This window comes from Mesoplodon mirus (assembly GCF_964341445.2).
Source record: "Mesoplodon mirus genome assembly, chromosome: 2".
Classification (NCBI taxonomy): Eukaryota; Metazoa; Chordata; class Mammalia; order Artiodactyla; family Ziphiidae; genus Mesoplodon; species Mesoplodon mirus.
The window spans coordinates 56,173,438-56,190,886 of NC_138977.1; the positions used below are offsets into that span (position 1 = coordinate 56,173,438).

The 17,449-nt window shown below is 43.4% G+C and overlaps 2 protein-coding genes across 2 annotated transcripts in view; one reads left to right on the top strand and one right to left on the bottom strand.

Moving 5' to 3' along the window:
* The window catches only part of CTNNA3 (catenin alpha 3), a 1,654,963-nt gene that overhangs the window by 1,592,955 nt on the left and 44,559 nt on the right, over positions 1-17,449 (bottom strand). The window contains exon 2 of the mRNA XM_082639545.1: positions 15,213-15,317. Coding sequence (XP_082495671.1) covers positions 15,213-15,311 — 99 coding nt within the window. The 5' untranslated portion in view covers positions 15,312-15,317. The remainder of the gene's footprint in view (positions 1-15,212; positions 15,318-17,449) is intronic.
* LOC309814149 (dnaJ homolog subfamily C member 5-like) lies at positions 5,231-8,547 on the top strand. Its single transcript, XM_082639613.1, has 2 exons — positions 5,231-5,880; positions 5,954-8,547. The coding sequence occupies exons 1-2, from the start codon at positions 5,391-5,393 to the stop codon at positions 6,055-6,057; spliced, it is 594 nt and encodes a 197-aa protein (XP_082495739.1). The 5' UTR covers positions 5,231-5,390; the 3' UTR covers positions 6,058-8,547.

Sequence of the window (17,449 nt, forward strand, 5' to 3'; positions counted from 1 at the left end):
AGCAATATCTCCTGGGACAAGCTGAGTGTTCTAAAATAGACCACGGGATTCTGTGAAGGGTAGAATCAACCACAGGCAGTGAAAATATCCACATCTGGGGGGATATGGACTCTTCTATCCTTTCAGCCAGATGAACCACAATTGCTCCCATCAATCTAGCATTTTCCACTAAAATGGCAAGTGGATCTGGGCTTATCAGTCTATACCACCAGCTGCCTGCAGAATCAGTTAATAAATGAAAGATCTAATTCCATAGCTAACCTAGAAGTGGATATCTGTGGGATCAATCTGAATCTGTGAAGGAAAATGTTGAAAAAAAAGTATTCACAGAAGTGAAGTGGATCAGAGGTGATCAGAGAACCCAGAACAAGGGGGCAACAACATTGGAGTAAGTAAAAAAAGAATCAGAGTCTGATAGAATAAAAGGCCTAGGAAGCAAGCTGAGAAGAGGTGAAGCATGTTCCGAGACTGACATCTGCCCACAACTAAGTTCAAAGCTACCATGTTCTGGTGGTGGGGGTATCCCTTGTATGTTCACCATACACACTCCCAAGGGACTTGTGCTATTTTAATCAAATAGCTACCAGATTTTCTTATCTTTATTTTAATTTAAGAAGTGGCTTCCTTTTTCTCAACTATTTGTTTCTCAAGGAATACTATAGCTTAACAACGTTCCCACGGGAGCAGTTTTCTAGCAGTAAAGGAATGCAGAAATTGAAGAATTCACTTTATTAGAATCAACTATACTGAATCACCTTAAACTGTAAAACATTAGAGAGGCAGAATTAAGTTTATTTCTTCATCCTACTGTAAAAATAACATATTTATACTTATTAAGCCTTGGACATATAAGTAGTTAAAAGACATTTACTTTACTAACTTTCAAGGTTACTTGTTAAGATTATAGTCAAAACTCCGATATTTGATTATAATCTACAAGAACACTATATGTGTGCAGACTTGTCTTTGAGATTTTCTTGGAAGCTTCAAGATTAATTCGGACATAAATTCTATTGATAGAAAAAACAGCAAGGATGAAAAAAAGAAGCTTGGAGATAAAACCAACAAAACCAAAACCAAAGAAATATAAGTAAATGGCATCATGCTCATTCAAAATGACCTATAAGAATGATAGAAATCAACCACAAACAAATGAAACTTGAATTATTTTCTGAAAGAAACAAAGGAAATTATATTCTAGGAGGCTAAGAAGCCAAAGCAGGTCCTCTCCCTGCTACCTGGAAGTCAATCAGATCTCTCTGTAGAAATGAACCCTTTGGGCATCGAGGCATCTATTTTTTTTTTTTTACCTTGGCTAAAAAAGAGGAGAAAGAAATTATGCTGAGAGTGCAGTATAGCAGAGAGGTTCTGCATAGGAGTCAGGGACAAAAGAAGAACATGGTGCTGAGAGGAGTAAGGATTAACAGTTTCCATCCAGACACTTGGACAAGGAGAGGAAGGAGATTAGGGGAAAAGCTGAAAGGGGTTGTTCTCATAAGGAACTTTATGTGATTCTAGGTACATGATTCATTGGGACCCATATGACAGAGTGAAGCACAGTTAGGAAGAGAGGTATTCTCCCCTCTTATGAAGGAGTCCAGTCCTGCTACCTTGAGGATTCAAAGCTTTAGAGGCATTGGGACCTTGGCATGTCCATTTCTAGTCTTAAAATGGGTATCATTGGCAGTTACCCTCCACATATCAATAAGATGCAACCGGCCAAAATGGAAAAACATGGTGGACAGTCTGCTTTGGGGGCATTGGTGAGTCAAACCTCAGAGACTCCAAAAATTGGAGATGAAGAGAAGAGCAGCAGAGAAGCTGTGAAGGAAAATCTCTATTCTAGCATAAGTAAGTGAGGGCAATTATAAGAACCCTGGCTTGCTGCTACTAACAGAACTTCTTCTGAACTTTCAGCCACTGAGGAGATTGGAGGCCAGGGAATCAGATGACATAAGGAAGACAAGCATCGGGCCTACATGGCCCATGCTCGAGGGAACTGGAAACTGTGAGGCCCCACAGAGGCTAGAATATTATTCTGAGACTAGTTTGTGGTGTGGAGATTGGAAAGATCCAATTAAAACCATGGTAACTAGGTAATCTTACTGTCCCTCAACAGCAGGAGTTTGTGGATCTAAACTTGAAAACTGCTCCGATAGAAATTTCCTCCATGTCTCTGTTTCTTTCTGTGTCTTTCAGCTTTGCACATGATATAACTGTTTAACGGTAGGTAACTGCATAACTCTCCCCAAAGTCAATTCCCCAAAGAGAGGATGGCAATTGGACCAACTCACCATCATCCCCCAGAGGCAGAGCTCTCATGACAGATTGCCTCACAGGCTTCTTGTCAACGTATAATTGTCAATAAGACAGTTGCCCATCCTGATAAAGTCAGCTGTGATCAGGGTAGAAAGGTGACTAGCCATTAGATGCAGAGTTAACAAACAAGGAACCCTTAAAAAGGAGACAATGGAAAGATAATAGTTTTTAGGGTTGTTCACAAATATTCCCAGTCTCCTGGGCACAGGGCAAGATCACACATCTAGCATCCCCACTGACCACATAACTTTCTCGGACAAAAGCAATGTGAGTGGAACTGACATATGTCATATCCAGGTGGACATTTTAGGAGCCCTTGCAAGATTAATAATGTTCTCTTTCCCTGTTGTAACCATAGTGGAAATAAATACTGAGATGGAATCTACATTAGCCTGGGTCCCTGAGTGCCTGTATTAAAGCAGAGACCCCCAGCCAACTCACATTAAAAATGTAGGGGCTTCCCTGGTGGCGCAGTGGTTGAGAGTCTGCCTGCCGATGCAGGGGACACGGGTTTGTGCCCTGGTCCAGGAAGATCCCACATGTCATGGAGAGGCTGGGCCCGTGAGCCATGGCCACTGAGCCTGCGCGTCCAGAGCCTGTGCTCCGCAACAGGAGAGGTCACAACAGTAAGAGGCCCGCATACCGCCAAAAAAAAAAAAAATGTAGTTTGACAATCCCACTATTGGGCATATACCCTGAAAAAACCATAATTCAAAAAGAGACAAGTACCACAACGTTCACTGCAGCTCTATTTACAATAGCCGGGACATGGAAGCAACCTAAGTGTCCATCAACAGATGAATGGATAAAGAAGATGTGGCACATATATACAATGGAATATTAGCCATAAAAAGAAATGAAACTGAATTATTTGTAGTGAGGTGGATGGACCTAGAGTCTTTCATACAGAGTGAAGTAAGTCAGAAAGAGAAAAACAAATACTGTATGCTAACACATATATATGGAATCTAAAAAAAGAAAAATGGTTTTGACAAACCTAGAGGCAGGACAGGAATAAAGATGAAGACGTAGAGAATGGACTTGAGGACACGGGGAGGGGGAAGGGTAAGCTGGGAGGAACTGAGAAAGTAGCATTGACATATATACACTACCAAATGTAAAACAGATAGCTAGTGGGAAGCAGTTGCATCGCACAGGGAGATCAGCTCAGTGCTTTGTGACCACGTAGAGCGGTGGGATAGGGAGGGTGGGAGGGAGGTGCAAGAGGGAGGGGATATGGGGATATATATATATATACATATAGCTGATTTAATTTGTTATACATCAGAAACTAACACACCATTGTAAAGCAATTATACTCCAATAAAGATGCTAAAAAATAAAATAAAATAAAGGGGAGGCATCCCTTAAGAAATGGGGGGAAAAATGTAGCTTGAGCAGGAAACGAACTTTTGTTAAGCCTCAGAGATTTGGGAGTTGTCTTATCACAGCATAGCCTAGCTTATGCTGACTGATAAAAAGTTGAGCAGATATTCTTCAACTTGACCCAATGAGTATTATAGAGTATATAAAAACCATTCCTAAGGGACTCCCAGAAATAGATGTGAAACACTATCGAAGTGGAAACCTTGAAAAGGTTAAGAGGTCCTATAAGAGTTAGGGGTGGGAGCCAGAGGAATAATGTTTATTACTACTGATCTAACTCTATATTCACCACTTGAAAACATGGGATATATTTACATCAGAAAATATATTTGAACCTTTGCCCCCAAAAAGATCTTCTATCTCATAGGAGATAACATTATAAGGCGCTTGTTACTGTTCTTATTTTAAAGTATTTTAAATTAATTCTTCTAGCTCACATTTGACATGAATCTGATACATAGCAAATTATATTTTGTGGCAAATAAGATTATAGACAGTTCCATTATGTAATGACTGTAGCATGATTTAGCAGTTTATATCTCCTTCAGAGAGTATACAACATAGAGATGTAAATTCTTTTCATTGCAATTCTGCATAAACAGACTTTCTGCACTGCATTGCCAAACTTGGACCTTGAAAGTGATAAAGTACAGATGCCTACAGTTGCAATCATAAAAATGTAATTGCTGAGAAAAAAATTATTTCTGATCCATTGGAGGAATTTATTACAGAAGGATGCAACTGTGTAAGTTATCACACAGAGAAAATGAAAGTGAATGACTGAAATATATCCAAGGCTGAACATCCCTGCAAAATGACCTAGTGATTTACCTGTTCCCAAGAGAAAAAAAAAATAGATTAAAGATAAATCAAGTTTGGTGGGGAAGACTCTGGTAACTATAAAAAGAGCAGAATAAAGATTTATGAATAAATGAATTTAGAAGTCAGAGTGATATAATAGTATCTATGACCAATTACTCCAGAAATTAAAACATAATTTTGACTTTGAGTTATATATAGAGATGGTAAGTAATTTCTGTGGAACCTTGAAAGCAAAGGAATATAACATGAAGATAAATAATGATGAAAGGTGAAAAATTTTTAATGGGGTTACTAAACTGATAATATTATCTGGTGGCATTATGAACTTAAAGATCATTAACTTCTTTTGGAATGTTTTCCACTATAATCGAAGACTATATTACACGCTTGAAATAAACCATGTAACTATTTCAAATTAAACACTCTCTGAAAAAAAGGAATATGATGAGATATTTAGTATGATATTTAGTATGATGCTATTCTAGGAAAAAAACCTGTAATATAATTTAATGGAATTTTTTACTTGTATTAATAGGTAATACATGATCAAAGTGACAGATACAAGAAGGTTATGCAACAAATCCAAAAAGGTTAGTTATTTTAAATTAATAACTTTGAAAAGTAGTGTTTTTTATAAGGAGAAACCCATTATAAAAATCAAGAGTTATGCAGGCCCCCGTCGCCTCTGCCGGTGCTGCTCCCGCGCCCTCTGCCGCTGCCCCAACCGCCGTCTCCGCTGCCACCGCCGCCGGGTTCCGAGGCGCAGCCCCGGCTGAGGAGCGCGTCGGCCGACTGCCCAGCAGCGCCGCGCAGGGAGGAGCGGAGCCGGCGGGCGGGCGGGCAGGCGGACAGACTAGCCTGCCATGGCAGACCAGAGACAGCGCTCACTCTCTACCTCTGGGGAGTCCCTGTACCACGTTCTGGGGCTGGACAAGAACGCAACCTCGGATGACATTAAGTCCTACCAGAAGCTGGCCTTGAAATATCACCCTGACAAGAACCCAGATAACCCAGAGGCCGCAGACAAGTTTAAGGAGATCAACAACGCCCACGCCATCGTGACGGACTCCACGAAAAGAAACATCTACGACAAGTACGGCTCGCTGGGGCTCTACGTGGCTGAGCAGTTTGGGGAGGAGAACGTGAACACCTACTTCGTGCTCTCCAGCTGGTGGGCCAAGGCCCTGTTTGTGTTCTGCGGGCTCTTCACCTGCTGCTACTGCTGCTGCTGCCTCTGCTGCTGCTTCAACTGCTGCTGCGGGAAGTGCAAGCCCAAGGCGCCTGAGGGCGAGGAGACCAAGTTCTACGTGTCCCCCGAGGACCTGGAAGCGCAGCTGCAGTCCGACGAGAGGGGAGGGCACTGACACTGTGCGGGAGTGTTTGTGGTGGCGGCGGGACGGTTGAGGTGTGAACGTGGACGCCGGAGAGGCTGCAGACACGCCAATCGTCGTCCAGCCGGCATCCGCCACGGAGACCACCCAGCTCACAGCCGACCCCCACCCCAGCTATCACACCGATGGGTTCAACTAAATTCAGGAGAAGCTGTGATTCGAGGGTCAGTCAGCACCCAGCCACTCGACCTTAGAATCATGGACTGTAGTCCCAGAGGTGGGGCGGGAGCCGCCCTGGCCCCGGGAGGGCAGCGCCAGCCCGCCTCTGTGCCCGCCCACCCGCCGATCCCTGACACACGAAGTGCGTAGCATGCAGTGTTTAAAGCAGTTTAGCCACGGTCTTCTTCTTCTGTTGTTTCCTTTTTTAATAGCATGTGCGGGGTTACGTTCCATGTCTGTCTGTGTTGTGAGCGTGTTGCGGCCAGGCCGCATTCCCCGGATGTGGGGCCGCCTCAGGGCTCTCGGGCAGGTGGACGCAGCGGTTGGACGGCCCGTGTGGTCCCTCGCGGTCAGGCGGGCTCGGGCGGGACAGCACTCCGTTCCCCATGCCCATAGGGGCCTGAGGCAGGTGCTGCCTGGCTGGAGCCGTGCGGTCTGCTCCCTGCCCCGTGCCTGCCAACCATGTGGCCACAGGCAGGGCCTCTGGACTCACCTGCCAGGAAGGAGCTGGGCCCACTCTCCCAGCTCCGGGGCGTTTCTGTGGCATTCGTACCAAGGACAGTCTGTGCGGGACCCGTTCACCCCGTCTGCTTAGCCTGTGGCAGTTGTTTCCCACGTCTGACCTGAGGCCCCTGTGCTTCGAGTATGCTCCCTCCCGGGCGGGGGACGTTCCCACACGTCCCCAGGCCACGAGATGGATGGAAGGGGCCCCTCCCGCAGCCCCCATTCTCCCCTTCCCTGCATCGTCCTCCACATTCCTTCAGGCCCACCTGGCCTCTTGGTAATGCTTTTTGAACCTCTAAGAACCACAGATGGCAGCAGTGGCCCAATCAGTGGTGGTCAGAGGGGCTGAGAGGCCAGGCTGCCGGTGGCGAGTGGGCTGCACAGCCCTCCCCTCTGTGCCTCCCAGAGCTCTCACCCACCCGCTCTCCTCCGACTGCTCCCTTTGGCCGTCGTTGATGGTTTGGGCAGAGCTGGAGACGTCGGGTTCACAGAGAAAGGACCAGCTGGACCAAAGGCACACTCTGGACAGATGGTTGGGTCCCCAAGTGGCCCTGGTGCCCTCGGGCTCGTTAGCCCGCAGCCAGACCACGGAAGCCCCGCTCACCTCTGTCCGTGCACCGTCTGTGGGCTGTTGGGAGCCAGTCTGTCTTGTCTGCGTCCAGACCTGTGGGTGGCCCCTGCTCTGAGGACTTGGAGACGTGGCTGTGCTGGCCCCGTGCCAGACCAGCACCTGCCCCGGGACCTGCGTGGCCCAAGTGGGTCTGGTTTCCCCTCATGCACCTCGCGACTGCTGGGCTCCTCCGGAGTGTCCAGTAGGGAAGGCCGTGGGCAGGGGGCTGCACGCAAGGAGGCCAGACACACCAGGACACCTTCCCAAGCCACTGATTTCCACCACCCCAGCCCACCGCCGCCCAGGCCCCGGCTTGCCGCTGCCCTCACAGTGCCGTGTAGGGTGAGCGGCTGGCTCTGCAGGCACCAGGCCCGTGGGCACCTGTGGGTTCCGTTTTGTTTGGGGTTTTGCCCTTGAAGATGTTCGGGAAGAGGGGAGGTGTGCGCTGGTGTCAGGTGAGGAGCCGCCTGCTGAGACCCGGCCTCTCAGGAGGACAGGAAATGCGCTGTTGGACCCCGTGGAGCAGGGAGGAGGCCAGACGCCAGGACAGTCTTAGGTGCCAGTTCCAGGCCAGCAAGAAGTCAGCCTGAGAGCAGGCCCCAGTCGGCCTTCCTGACGTTTCTGGAAATAACTTAGGAAATGAGTCGTTTTTCCCTAGAGTGGCCAAGCACGAAGTTCAGAGGTTGGACTTCAGGCAGGCAGCCGCCCCTCCACAGCGACTGTGTCATTGCTCCATGGGCAGAAAACTCCGAGGCCCATCACACAGGTTGGGGCGAATCCCTGCTGAGTGTCTTTTGGTTCCCGAATCTTACTGATCCTCTGCTAGAAACGTGACGCTCCCCTGGAGGCCAGAGGGGCAGGTCCGGAAGTTTGTTGAACCCGGTCTCCTGTAGAATTTGTAAAAACTAAATAAGTCGTGACGGTGATGACAACAATCCTCAAGGCGATGCTGATGACTCTGCGAGGGCCGGGTACCCCAGGGGCCGGGCGCGGGGTCTGGACCACGCCCCCCTCACCTGACCCTGACCCTGACCCTGACCCCGAAGCATGTCCACTTCGTTGATTTGGAGGCAGAAGCCCTTTCAAAGTCTTCCCTGTCTGTGCTTTCAGGCCCTCCCGCTGACTGAAGACCTAGGTCCCTGGTTGCATTTCCCTTTTCCTTGTGTGGCCCATCTGCTTCCCTGGTGAGCAGGGTGTTGTGTCTGGAGGGCCCCCTGTTCATGTGCTCGGAGGAGACAACCCTCTGCCTGCTGTGGTGGGAACAGGAGCACCTCGGCCCTCGCTCCAGGGCCGCCGAGGCCAGTGCTGGGTGCCCTGAGGCTCTGGCAGCACTGCCCGCCTGTGGCCTGCAGGGAGCGTGGGAGAGGATGCAGGGTGCAGATGGGAGCTGCCGGCGCGTAGATTTCTGTTTTTGCTTGGTGATGTGGTCTCTTGTCTTTTCTGGGCGTTTTTCTGTTTTCAAACTGCTGTAGACGTTACTGCTCGTGCGTGAGCTTTCCTACTTCTCTGACGAGTTGAGCAGCCAGCACCGCCGGCGCCCCTTAGGCGTGCTGTGTCCACAGGGCTCCTGCTCAGGGAGGGGCCCTGCCGGGACCATCTGGCGTATTCTATCCTCGGGCTGTCTGTTCCAGGGGAGCTTGTGCAGTGCCCACTGGGGAGACGGGCAGCCTCCGTGGCACCTGGTGTGAGACCACCTGTGAGGGGGGCGGGCACCGGCTCGTGGGCTCTCCCTGGAGGGGCCAGGCTCTGCGGGGGCAAAGCCCAGGGGCCCCGTCCGTTCTTCCCTGGCTCTCAGCACACCCCGCCAGGGGGACAGCGCGGGGGTGGTGGTGGTGGTGAAGGGCGTGAAAAAGTGACTGATCTCATTCCTTTCCCAGCGTTCTGAGCTGTGAGCCCATGTAACACAGGACTCACCTGTTCTGCTATTTTGGTTGTGACTCCTTCTCCTGTGGAATTGGCAAAAGCTACATTTTTACTGTCCTTTCAAGCACGGTTGGCGTCGTCTCTGCTGTAGGTGTGGGCAGTGTGTGTACATATGTGTATATGTATATATCACCCAGCGGCGTGAGTGCCGCCATCCAGGGCAAAGCGACAGTACAATAAAAGCGGCTCCAAAACAGCCTCTGGTTTCTTGACGAGTCGGGGCAGGAGCAGGGAGTCTGGGCGAGCTCCTTTGCCAGGTGCACAGAAGGAAACACCGGCCCTGTTGTGTCCCTGGAATCAGTGTGGACGGCAGGCCGGGCGCCCGAGTGCTGCCAGTGTCGGCTCCTCCAGGGTAGGGTGCAGGGCTGCCAAGGTCACACCCATACCTGGGGGCTCACCTGACCCAGAGGTGAGCGGCTGGAAACCCCTCCCTCCCCTGAAACATTAAAACCAATTTTCTAAGCATCAGATACAATCAGTGATAAAGCCACATTCAAAGGGGTCTCTGTTCTGACCCCAGATCCACCCTGGAGGGTCCCCGGGGGAGGAAGCGGCTGGGCCTGGCGTCCTGTGGACAGCAGCTTTTGGTGATTTTGTCTCCCTGGAAATAAGGGTGTTTCAGGGTGGGCGAGGGGCGCAGTTTACACTGAAACATGTATGCGTCGTGGTTAGAAGCTAAATGCAGGCGCGTGGACCGCGATCGTCCGTGTGCTGCTGTGTCCTGCTGCTGGGACCGGCCTCTGCCCTGAGCCCACGCACACACCTGGGGCTGGGCTGGAGGGTCACGGTGGTTTCCCATGGTGATGGTCTCTTATGTCTGAATGTTGACCTATAATAAAGATAACTTGTAAAAAATAAATGTTTTCACTGTAAAAAAAAAAAGAGTGTATGCAAATAATTTTGATGTACAAAAAGTCTCCTTTATGAGATAGTTCTTGAACATAGTAAATATCCTATAAATTATTAACATTTTTAATTTCATTTTACTTGAGTATTACTAAGATCTAGAAACTTTTCTTCTGAGATATTGGTGAAGTACTATACCAAACTTCCTTGAAGATAAAATTAGCAATTACACTTTCATGTAACTGAGAACTATCTGGCATACAATAAGTACTAATTTCCCTTCCCTTGACTCATTTACTTGCATATCATGAAAAGTCTGAATCCAGGCATCACATTAAAAGCCCTCAAAAATTAGCATAATCACACTTTTCAAAAGAGTTAAATTTCTTCTAATCAAGGTTATCTTCACCCTTCAGGTAATTTTCACCCTCTAATTTTCTAGGTGGATTCAATAAATGTTTATAGATTAAATAGTTTTTAAACATGCCAGAAAAATACACATATATTGTGGACAGCATACTCTTTAATGTGAACTTACCGAGAACACTCTCTATTGACTGCTATATCAAGGTACTTGAATAAAGCAAAACATCTATTGATTTCATTTAGAATATAAAAAGTAGTTTCTCCATAATGATACTTTCTCTGTTCCTAAGAAATATGTCAGCAGCCTTTGTGATTAACAAGTCTTAAGTCCAGCTCTAATGTTCCATAGTTATAGTACAAATAAGGGTTATGCAGTGGCATTAATGTACTTGCCTTTACCAACCATCTCCAAAATGAAGGTCATTTCCCCACCCCACCCCCAGTAATTGAACTGGAACAAAATCTGAAACAAATTGTGAGAACTCGTTTAATACCTTCTCCAAACTCTTCCAAAAAATTGCAGAGGAAGGATTGCAAACTCATTCTATGAGGCCACCATCACCCTGATACCAAAACCAGACAAAGATACTACAAAAAAAGAAAATTACAGACCAATATCACTGATGAATATAGGTGCAAAAATACTCAACAAAATACTAGCAAACAGAATCCAACAACACATTAAAAGGATCATACACCATGATCAGGTGGGATTTATCCCAGAGATGCAAGGATTTTTCAATATATGCAAATCAATCAATGTGATACACCATATTAACAAATTGAAGAATAAAAACCATATGATCTTCTCAATAGATGCAGAAAAAGCTTTTGACAAAATTCAACACCCATTTATGACAAAAACTCTCCAGAAAATGGGCAGAGAGGGAACCTACTTCAACATAATAAAGGCCATATACGACAAACCCACAGCAAACATCATTCTCAATGGTGAAAAACTGAAAGCATTTCCTCTGAGATCAGGAACAAGACAAGGATGTCCACTCGCACCACTGTTATTCAACATAGTTTTGGAAGTCCTAGCCATGGCAATCAGAGAAGAAAAAGAAATAAAAGGAATACAAATTGGAAAAGAAGAAGTAAAACTATCACTGTTTGCAGATGACATGATACTATACATAGAGAATCCTAAAGATGCTACCAGAAAACCACTAGAGCTAATCAATGAATTTGGTAAAGTTGCAGGATACAAAATTAATGCACAGAAATATCTTGCATTCCTATAGACTGATGATGAAAAATCTGAAAGAGAAATTAAGGAAACACTGCCATTTACCACTGCAACAGAAAGAATAAAATACCTAGAAATTAACCTACCTAGGGAGACAAAACACCCACATGCAGAAAACTATAAGACACTGATGAAAGAAATTAAAGATGATACCAACAGATGGAGAGATATACCATATTCTTGGATTGGAAGAATCAATATTGCAAAAATGACTATACTACCCAAAGCAATCTACAGATTCAATGCAATACCTATCAAATTACCAATGGCACTTTTTATGGAACTAGAACAAAAAATCTTAAAATTTGTATGGAGACACAAAAGACCCCAAATAGTCAAAGCAGTCTGGAGGGAAAAAAACAACACTGGAGGAATCAGACTCCCTGACTTCAGACTATACTACAAAGCTACAGTAATCAAGAAAATATGGTACTGGCACAAAAACAGAAATATAGATCAATGGAACAAGATAGAAAGCCCAGAGATAAACCCACGCACCTATGGTCAACTAATCTATGACAAAGGAGGCAAGGATATACAAAGGAGAAAAGACAGTCTCTTAAATAAGTGGTGCTGGGAAAACTGGACAGCTACATGTCAAAGAATGAAATTAGAACACTCCCTAACACCATACACAAAAATAAACTCAAAATGGATTAGAGACCTAAATGTAAGACTGGACACTATAAAACTCTTAGAGAAAAACGTAGGCAGAACACTCTGACATAAATCACAGCAAGATCTTTTTTGATCCACCTCCTAGAATAATAGAAATAAAAACAAAAATAAGCAAATGATACCTAATGAAACTTCAAAGCTTTTGCACAGCGAAGAAAACCATAAACAAGATGAAAAGACAACCCTCAGAATGGGAGAAAATATTTGCAAATGAATCATCAGACAAAGGACTAATCTCCAAAATATATAAACAGCTCATGCAGCTCAATATTAAAAAAACAAACAACCCAATCCAAAAATGGGCAGAAGACCTAAATAGACATTTCTTCAAAGAAGACATACAGATGGCCAAGAAGCACGTGAAAAGCTGCTCAACATCACTAATTATTAGAGAAATGCAAGTCAAAACTACAGTGAGGTATCACTTCACACCAGTTAGAATGGGCATCATCAGAAAATCTACAAACAACAAATGCTGGAGAGGGTGTGGAGAAAAGCGAACCCTCTTGCACTGTTGGTGGGAATGTAAATTGATACAGCCACTATGGAGAATGGTATGGAGGCTCCTTAAATAACTACAAATAGAATTACCATATGATCCAGCAATCCCACTACTGGGCATATACCCTGAGAAAACCATAATTCAAAAAGAGTCATGTACTGCAATGTTCATTGCAGCACTATTTACAATAGCCAGAACATGGAAGCAAACTAAATGCCCATCGACAGACGAATGGATAAAGCAGATGTGGTACATATATACAATGGAATATTACTCAGCCATAAAAAGGAACAAAATTGGTTCATTTGTAGAGACGTGGATGCATCTAGAGACTGTCATACAGAGTGAAGTAAGTCAGAAAGACAAAAACAAATACCGTATATTGACGCATATATGTGGAACCGGTACAGATGCACCAGTTTGCAGAGCAGAAATTGAGACACGGACATAGAGAAAAAACACATGGACACCAAGGGGGGATAGCGGCAAGGGGTGGGGGCTTGTGGTTGATGAATTGGGAGATTGGGATTGACATGTATACACGGATGTGTATAAAATGGATGAGTAATAAGAAAAAAATTTAATTAAAACAAACAAACATGGGCCTCCCTGGTGGCGCAGTGGTTGAGAGTCCGCCTGCCGATGCAGGGGACACGGGTTCGTGCCCCGGTCTGGGAGGATCCCACGTGCCGCAGCGCGGCTGGGCCCGTGAGCCATGGCCGCTGAGCCTGCGCGTCCGGAGCCTGTGCTCCGCAACGGGAGAGGCCACAACAGTGAGAGGCCCGCGTACCGCAAAACAAACAAACAAACAAACAAACAAAAAACCTGCTCCAAAAAACTTGGTAATATATATGAAAAAGCATAAGAATTCTCTTATGTTGGCCACTTACTTTTACATTTAGTAACTAATTCTAAGGAAACAATTTGAACGGATGACAAAAATTTATGTACAAAGATGTTCAGAAGAGCATTATTTATAATGGTAAAAAACAGAAACAACCTAAATGTCCAAAAACGAGAGGCTACTTTAAAAAACTATGGTGCAGCCATATAAAGGATAATTAAACAGCAGTTTTGTTAAATCATGCTTACAAAGAATGAAGAAATTATTAAAATATCACTTTAAATAGAAGAATGAGATAAAAGCTATATATACGGTACCATCTCCATCTTGTATATATATATATGCTTTATATATTTAAGATATATCTACATTCTTTAATATTATAAAGTACTAAGAAGATAACAAAAATCACCCATAATTTTACTGTACTGGAAGTACATGCATCACAATATTAATGTTTACCTCTTACTGTTAAAATTGTATTTTTTATTTTCTGGTTTTTCGTTGGGTTTTTGTTTTGTTTTGTTTTTCTTTTCCAATTTTTTTAGTGAACTCTATTAGAAAAACAATGAACATGTTTGTTTGTTTCTTTTTAACATAAGACCATTCTGTGGGTGGCTAAGATAGGGACTTCAGTGGAGTCTCAGAATCATCTAATATCAATTTCATACCAGATATTAGTGCCTTTTAGATGCCAAAGTTCATGACTAAGCTATCATCAGTGAGGCACTTGTTTTGAATTGTCTTTCCAGTAGGAGATATTGACTGTGCTAAGTAAAAAAGTGTACAAAGCCTATTCTCAGAGCTACTCCCCTCCCCACCATCCACTTCACAAAGAAGACAAGCAGATTTTTAAATTATCAGAGGTAAGGTCACTGTTGATTCTCACTTAAGAAACCCTTGAGTACTTCAAGGTCTTAGAAAAAGGGACACTTTGTCTTAGGATGTATGATGTAAGGTAGGCCTAAAGGGGGGTTTCCTCACAAATTTTGGGTTAAAAACAAGAAATTTAAATCTATACTATAGTATAAGTTTCTTCAAGCTCTGCTTTAAGAAAAGCCAATGAATAAAATCTGGGCTTACATAATAAATAAGTCAGAGAATCATTATGCATATTATCAAGGAATTATTTACTTTATGAAAGACTTTATCACAGAATGCCTTAAATATCTGCTTTTCTCATACATTTTGTTATTTCAAAAATAATTTCCTATTTGACAAATGAGCCACCAGGTGCTTTGGGGCAAGTCTCTGAAATTCTCTAGGCTGTTTCTTCATCTATGTAACAAGGTTGGTTTTAACCATGCTGCCTGCTTCACTCAGTTTTCATGATTATCAAACAAGATAATTTACATAAAGCTACTTTGAAAATTGCATACGTGTATTATTACTTCTGTTGCTTTTAAAAGAGAATCTGGGGAGGAACTTTCAGAATTTTACTATTACTAAATACATACTTTTGTACACTTTAAAAACATTTTGAAGGACAATTTTAGATAACATATTCATTCTACAAAAATCAAATCTTTCCTTAGTTCATTATCTATTTTTCCTATGTTTTTTAGTTCTTTTACAGTTACTACATGTTGTAATTTCCATGGTATTAATACCTGGATTATAAGAGGCTCCAGCAGCTTCTGTACAGTGAATGTCTGGACCTGCAGATCCTGAGGATTGACATTCAGTGTGATTGGCGTTTCAGCTGACATGACTGCCTGTGCACAAAAACAAAAAGACAGTTATTAATAAAGAAAAATACTTTCTAAAGGAAGGCACTAATGAAAATCATAGTGTACGTGAGATTAGTATTCAAGCAACTCCTCCTGCTATCAGTTGTAGCCCTCAAAGGACGAGGATGCCAAGTCCACCAACAGAGAAAAAAGATATTCCCCAACTGTCCTCTGAGGTCATGCTTCTGGGCTTAGGTCCTCTGGCAAATTAATCTACACTAGTTTGTTCATGACTGAAATAATAACCAGTCAAGGTGACTTTGCATTTGATCAGGAGTCTTAAGTGAAAAAGAATGGCTGAGTTGGTGAGACATATCTTACAGCAAGCAAGTGCTTTGACTTCCATGAAATCATAGCATTAGGACAGCCGGAGCCCATATTTTGCCTACTGTTAATGACAACTCAGATGAGGAATCAGGTAGGAATTTGGAAGACAGGTGCTATGTCTCTACAGGTGCTACGTCTCTATTTGTCTGGGGAACTGTTTGAGGGTTTTGATTTGGAGAAGAAAGTTCGGGGCAATTTATTTTCCTGTACAGAAAAAAAAACTAATATAAATTGGCATAGTTATTATAAAATGACCAAGCTGAGAAGGCATTGATATTTGAGCAAGACAAAATAAGAAAAAAATTGCAAGCCATTCTCTAAGACATGAACATTAATCTTAAAAGTCGATGCAGTGAGATTTTTGCATAAGAATACATACATATATCAAATGACCATATGTGGAATTTCATAACATATCCAAAGTAACACATCCGCTGTGAAGACTATTACCCAAATCACTAAGCCCACAGATTTGTATTAACTTGTTCACAGTCAATAATCACCGAGCAAGTATTTACTGAAGGTTCACGGAGATAAACAGTAAGAAACACATCTATCCTATATATAACTTAGCCTATTAAAAATAAACTTAGAGTCTACAGGAATGTGTGTTACTATCAATGCACAAATCTTTCCATTTAACTGTTACCTATTTTCTTTCAAAGTTTCCTATATTTGCAGGCTAAGAGAACATAAGAATCTGCCCCTAGAAAATATCTTGATATTCCCTATTATACTCATGGAAACTAAAAGAAAAAAAGAATTAGAATGTATTACTTTTACTTTAGTTTCTCTATTTATTATTTTAGATATAAGGGCAGATAATTGTTTTGTTTTTAGTTGACTGGTTGATTCTATGAATGGACTATGGATGGATAGATGAATGAATGAATGAATGAGGACATATTTTCATGGTGTCTCTTTTATCCAGAATCAGTCCTTTTAAGACTCCTCTCACTCTCAGTGATTCTAAGAAAGAAGATTGTTCTTTTTCCTATACCTATGCCTCCAACCCCTAAGGGAAATTAGAATCTCAGGGTAGGGCCCATGTTCCCTCCCAACTTCTTCCCCTGAGAGTCTACCCCCATTCTCCTCCTACCCTTTCTCAACTCCCACTGGTCTAGTTCTATAAAATCATCATATCTTTGCTCTTCAACCTCTCCCACTCACTGGACGCTTCCCCTGGATCCATAAATGTGTTACTGTATATAACCAAAGATAATCATGATGTCTTTGTGTACATGTAACTGAAAAGATCAGTGCTTCACCAAGACCTTTCCACACCATATATCTGATACATGTGCAGAGAGAGATGCACAAACAAAAACACCCTATAACAAAAAATCTTCCATATTGGCTCTTATCTTGATGTAATCTAATTCTTAGATTAGTAATAACAATTTTTTTAAATAGAGGCAAATACTGTAGAACCTAGAAGGCTTACTGCTCTCCAAATATTGGGCTGGCCAAAAGCTTTGTTCGGTTTTTTCCATAAGATGGCTCTAGTAGCACTTAGTTGTCTTTAACTTCATTCAAAACAATTTTGTTAGATTGTATGTGACAGCCGTCATCAGCGTGCATTTAAAAAAAGACATCAAAATTGGTGAATTTTTGTGTAGCCATTTTCATATTGAAGATGGAAGAAAAAAGGCAACATTTTCAGCATGTTATGCTTTATTATTTCAAGAAAGGTAAAAAAAACAACCAAAATGCAAAAAAAAAAAAGATTTGTGCAGTGTATGGAGAAGGTGCTGTGAATGATCAAATATGTCAAAAGTGGTTGGTGAGGT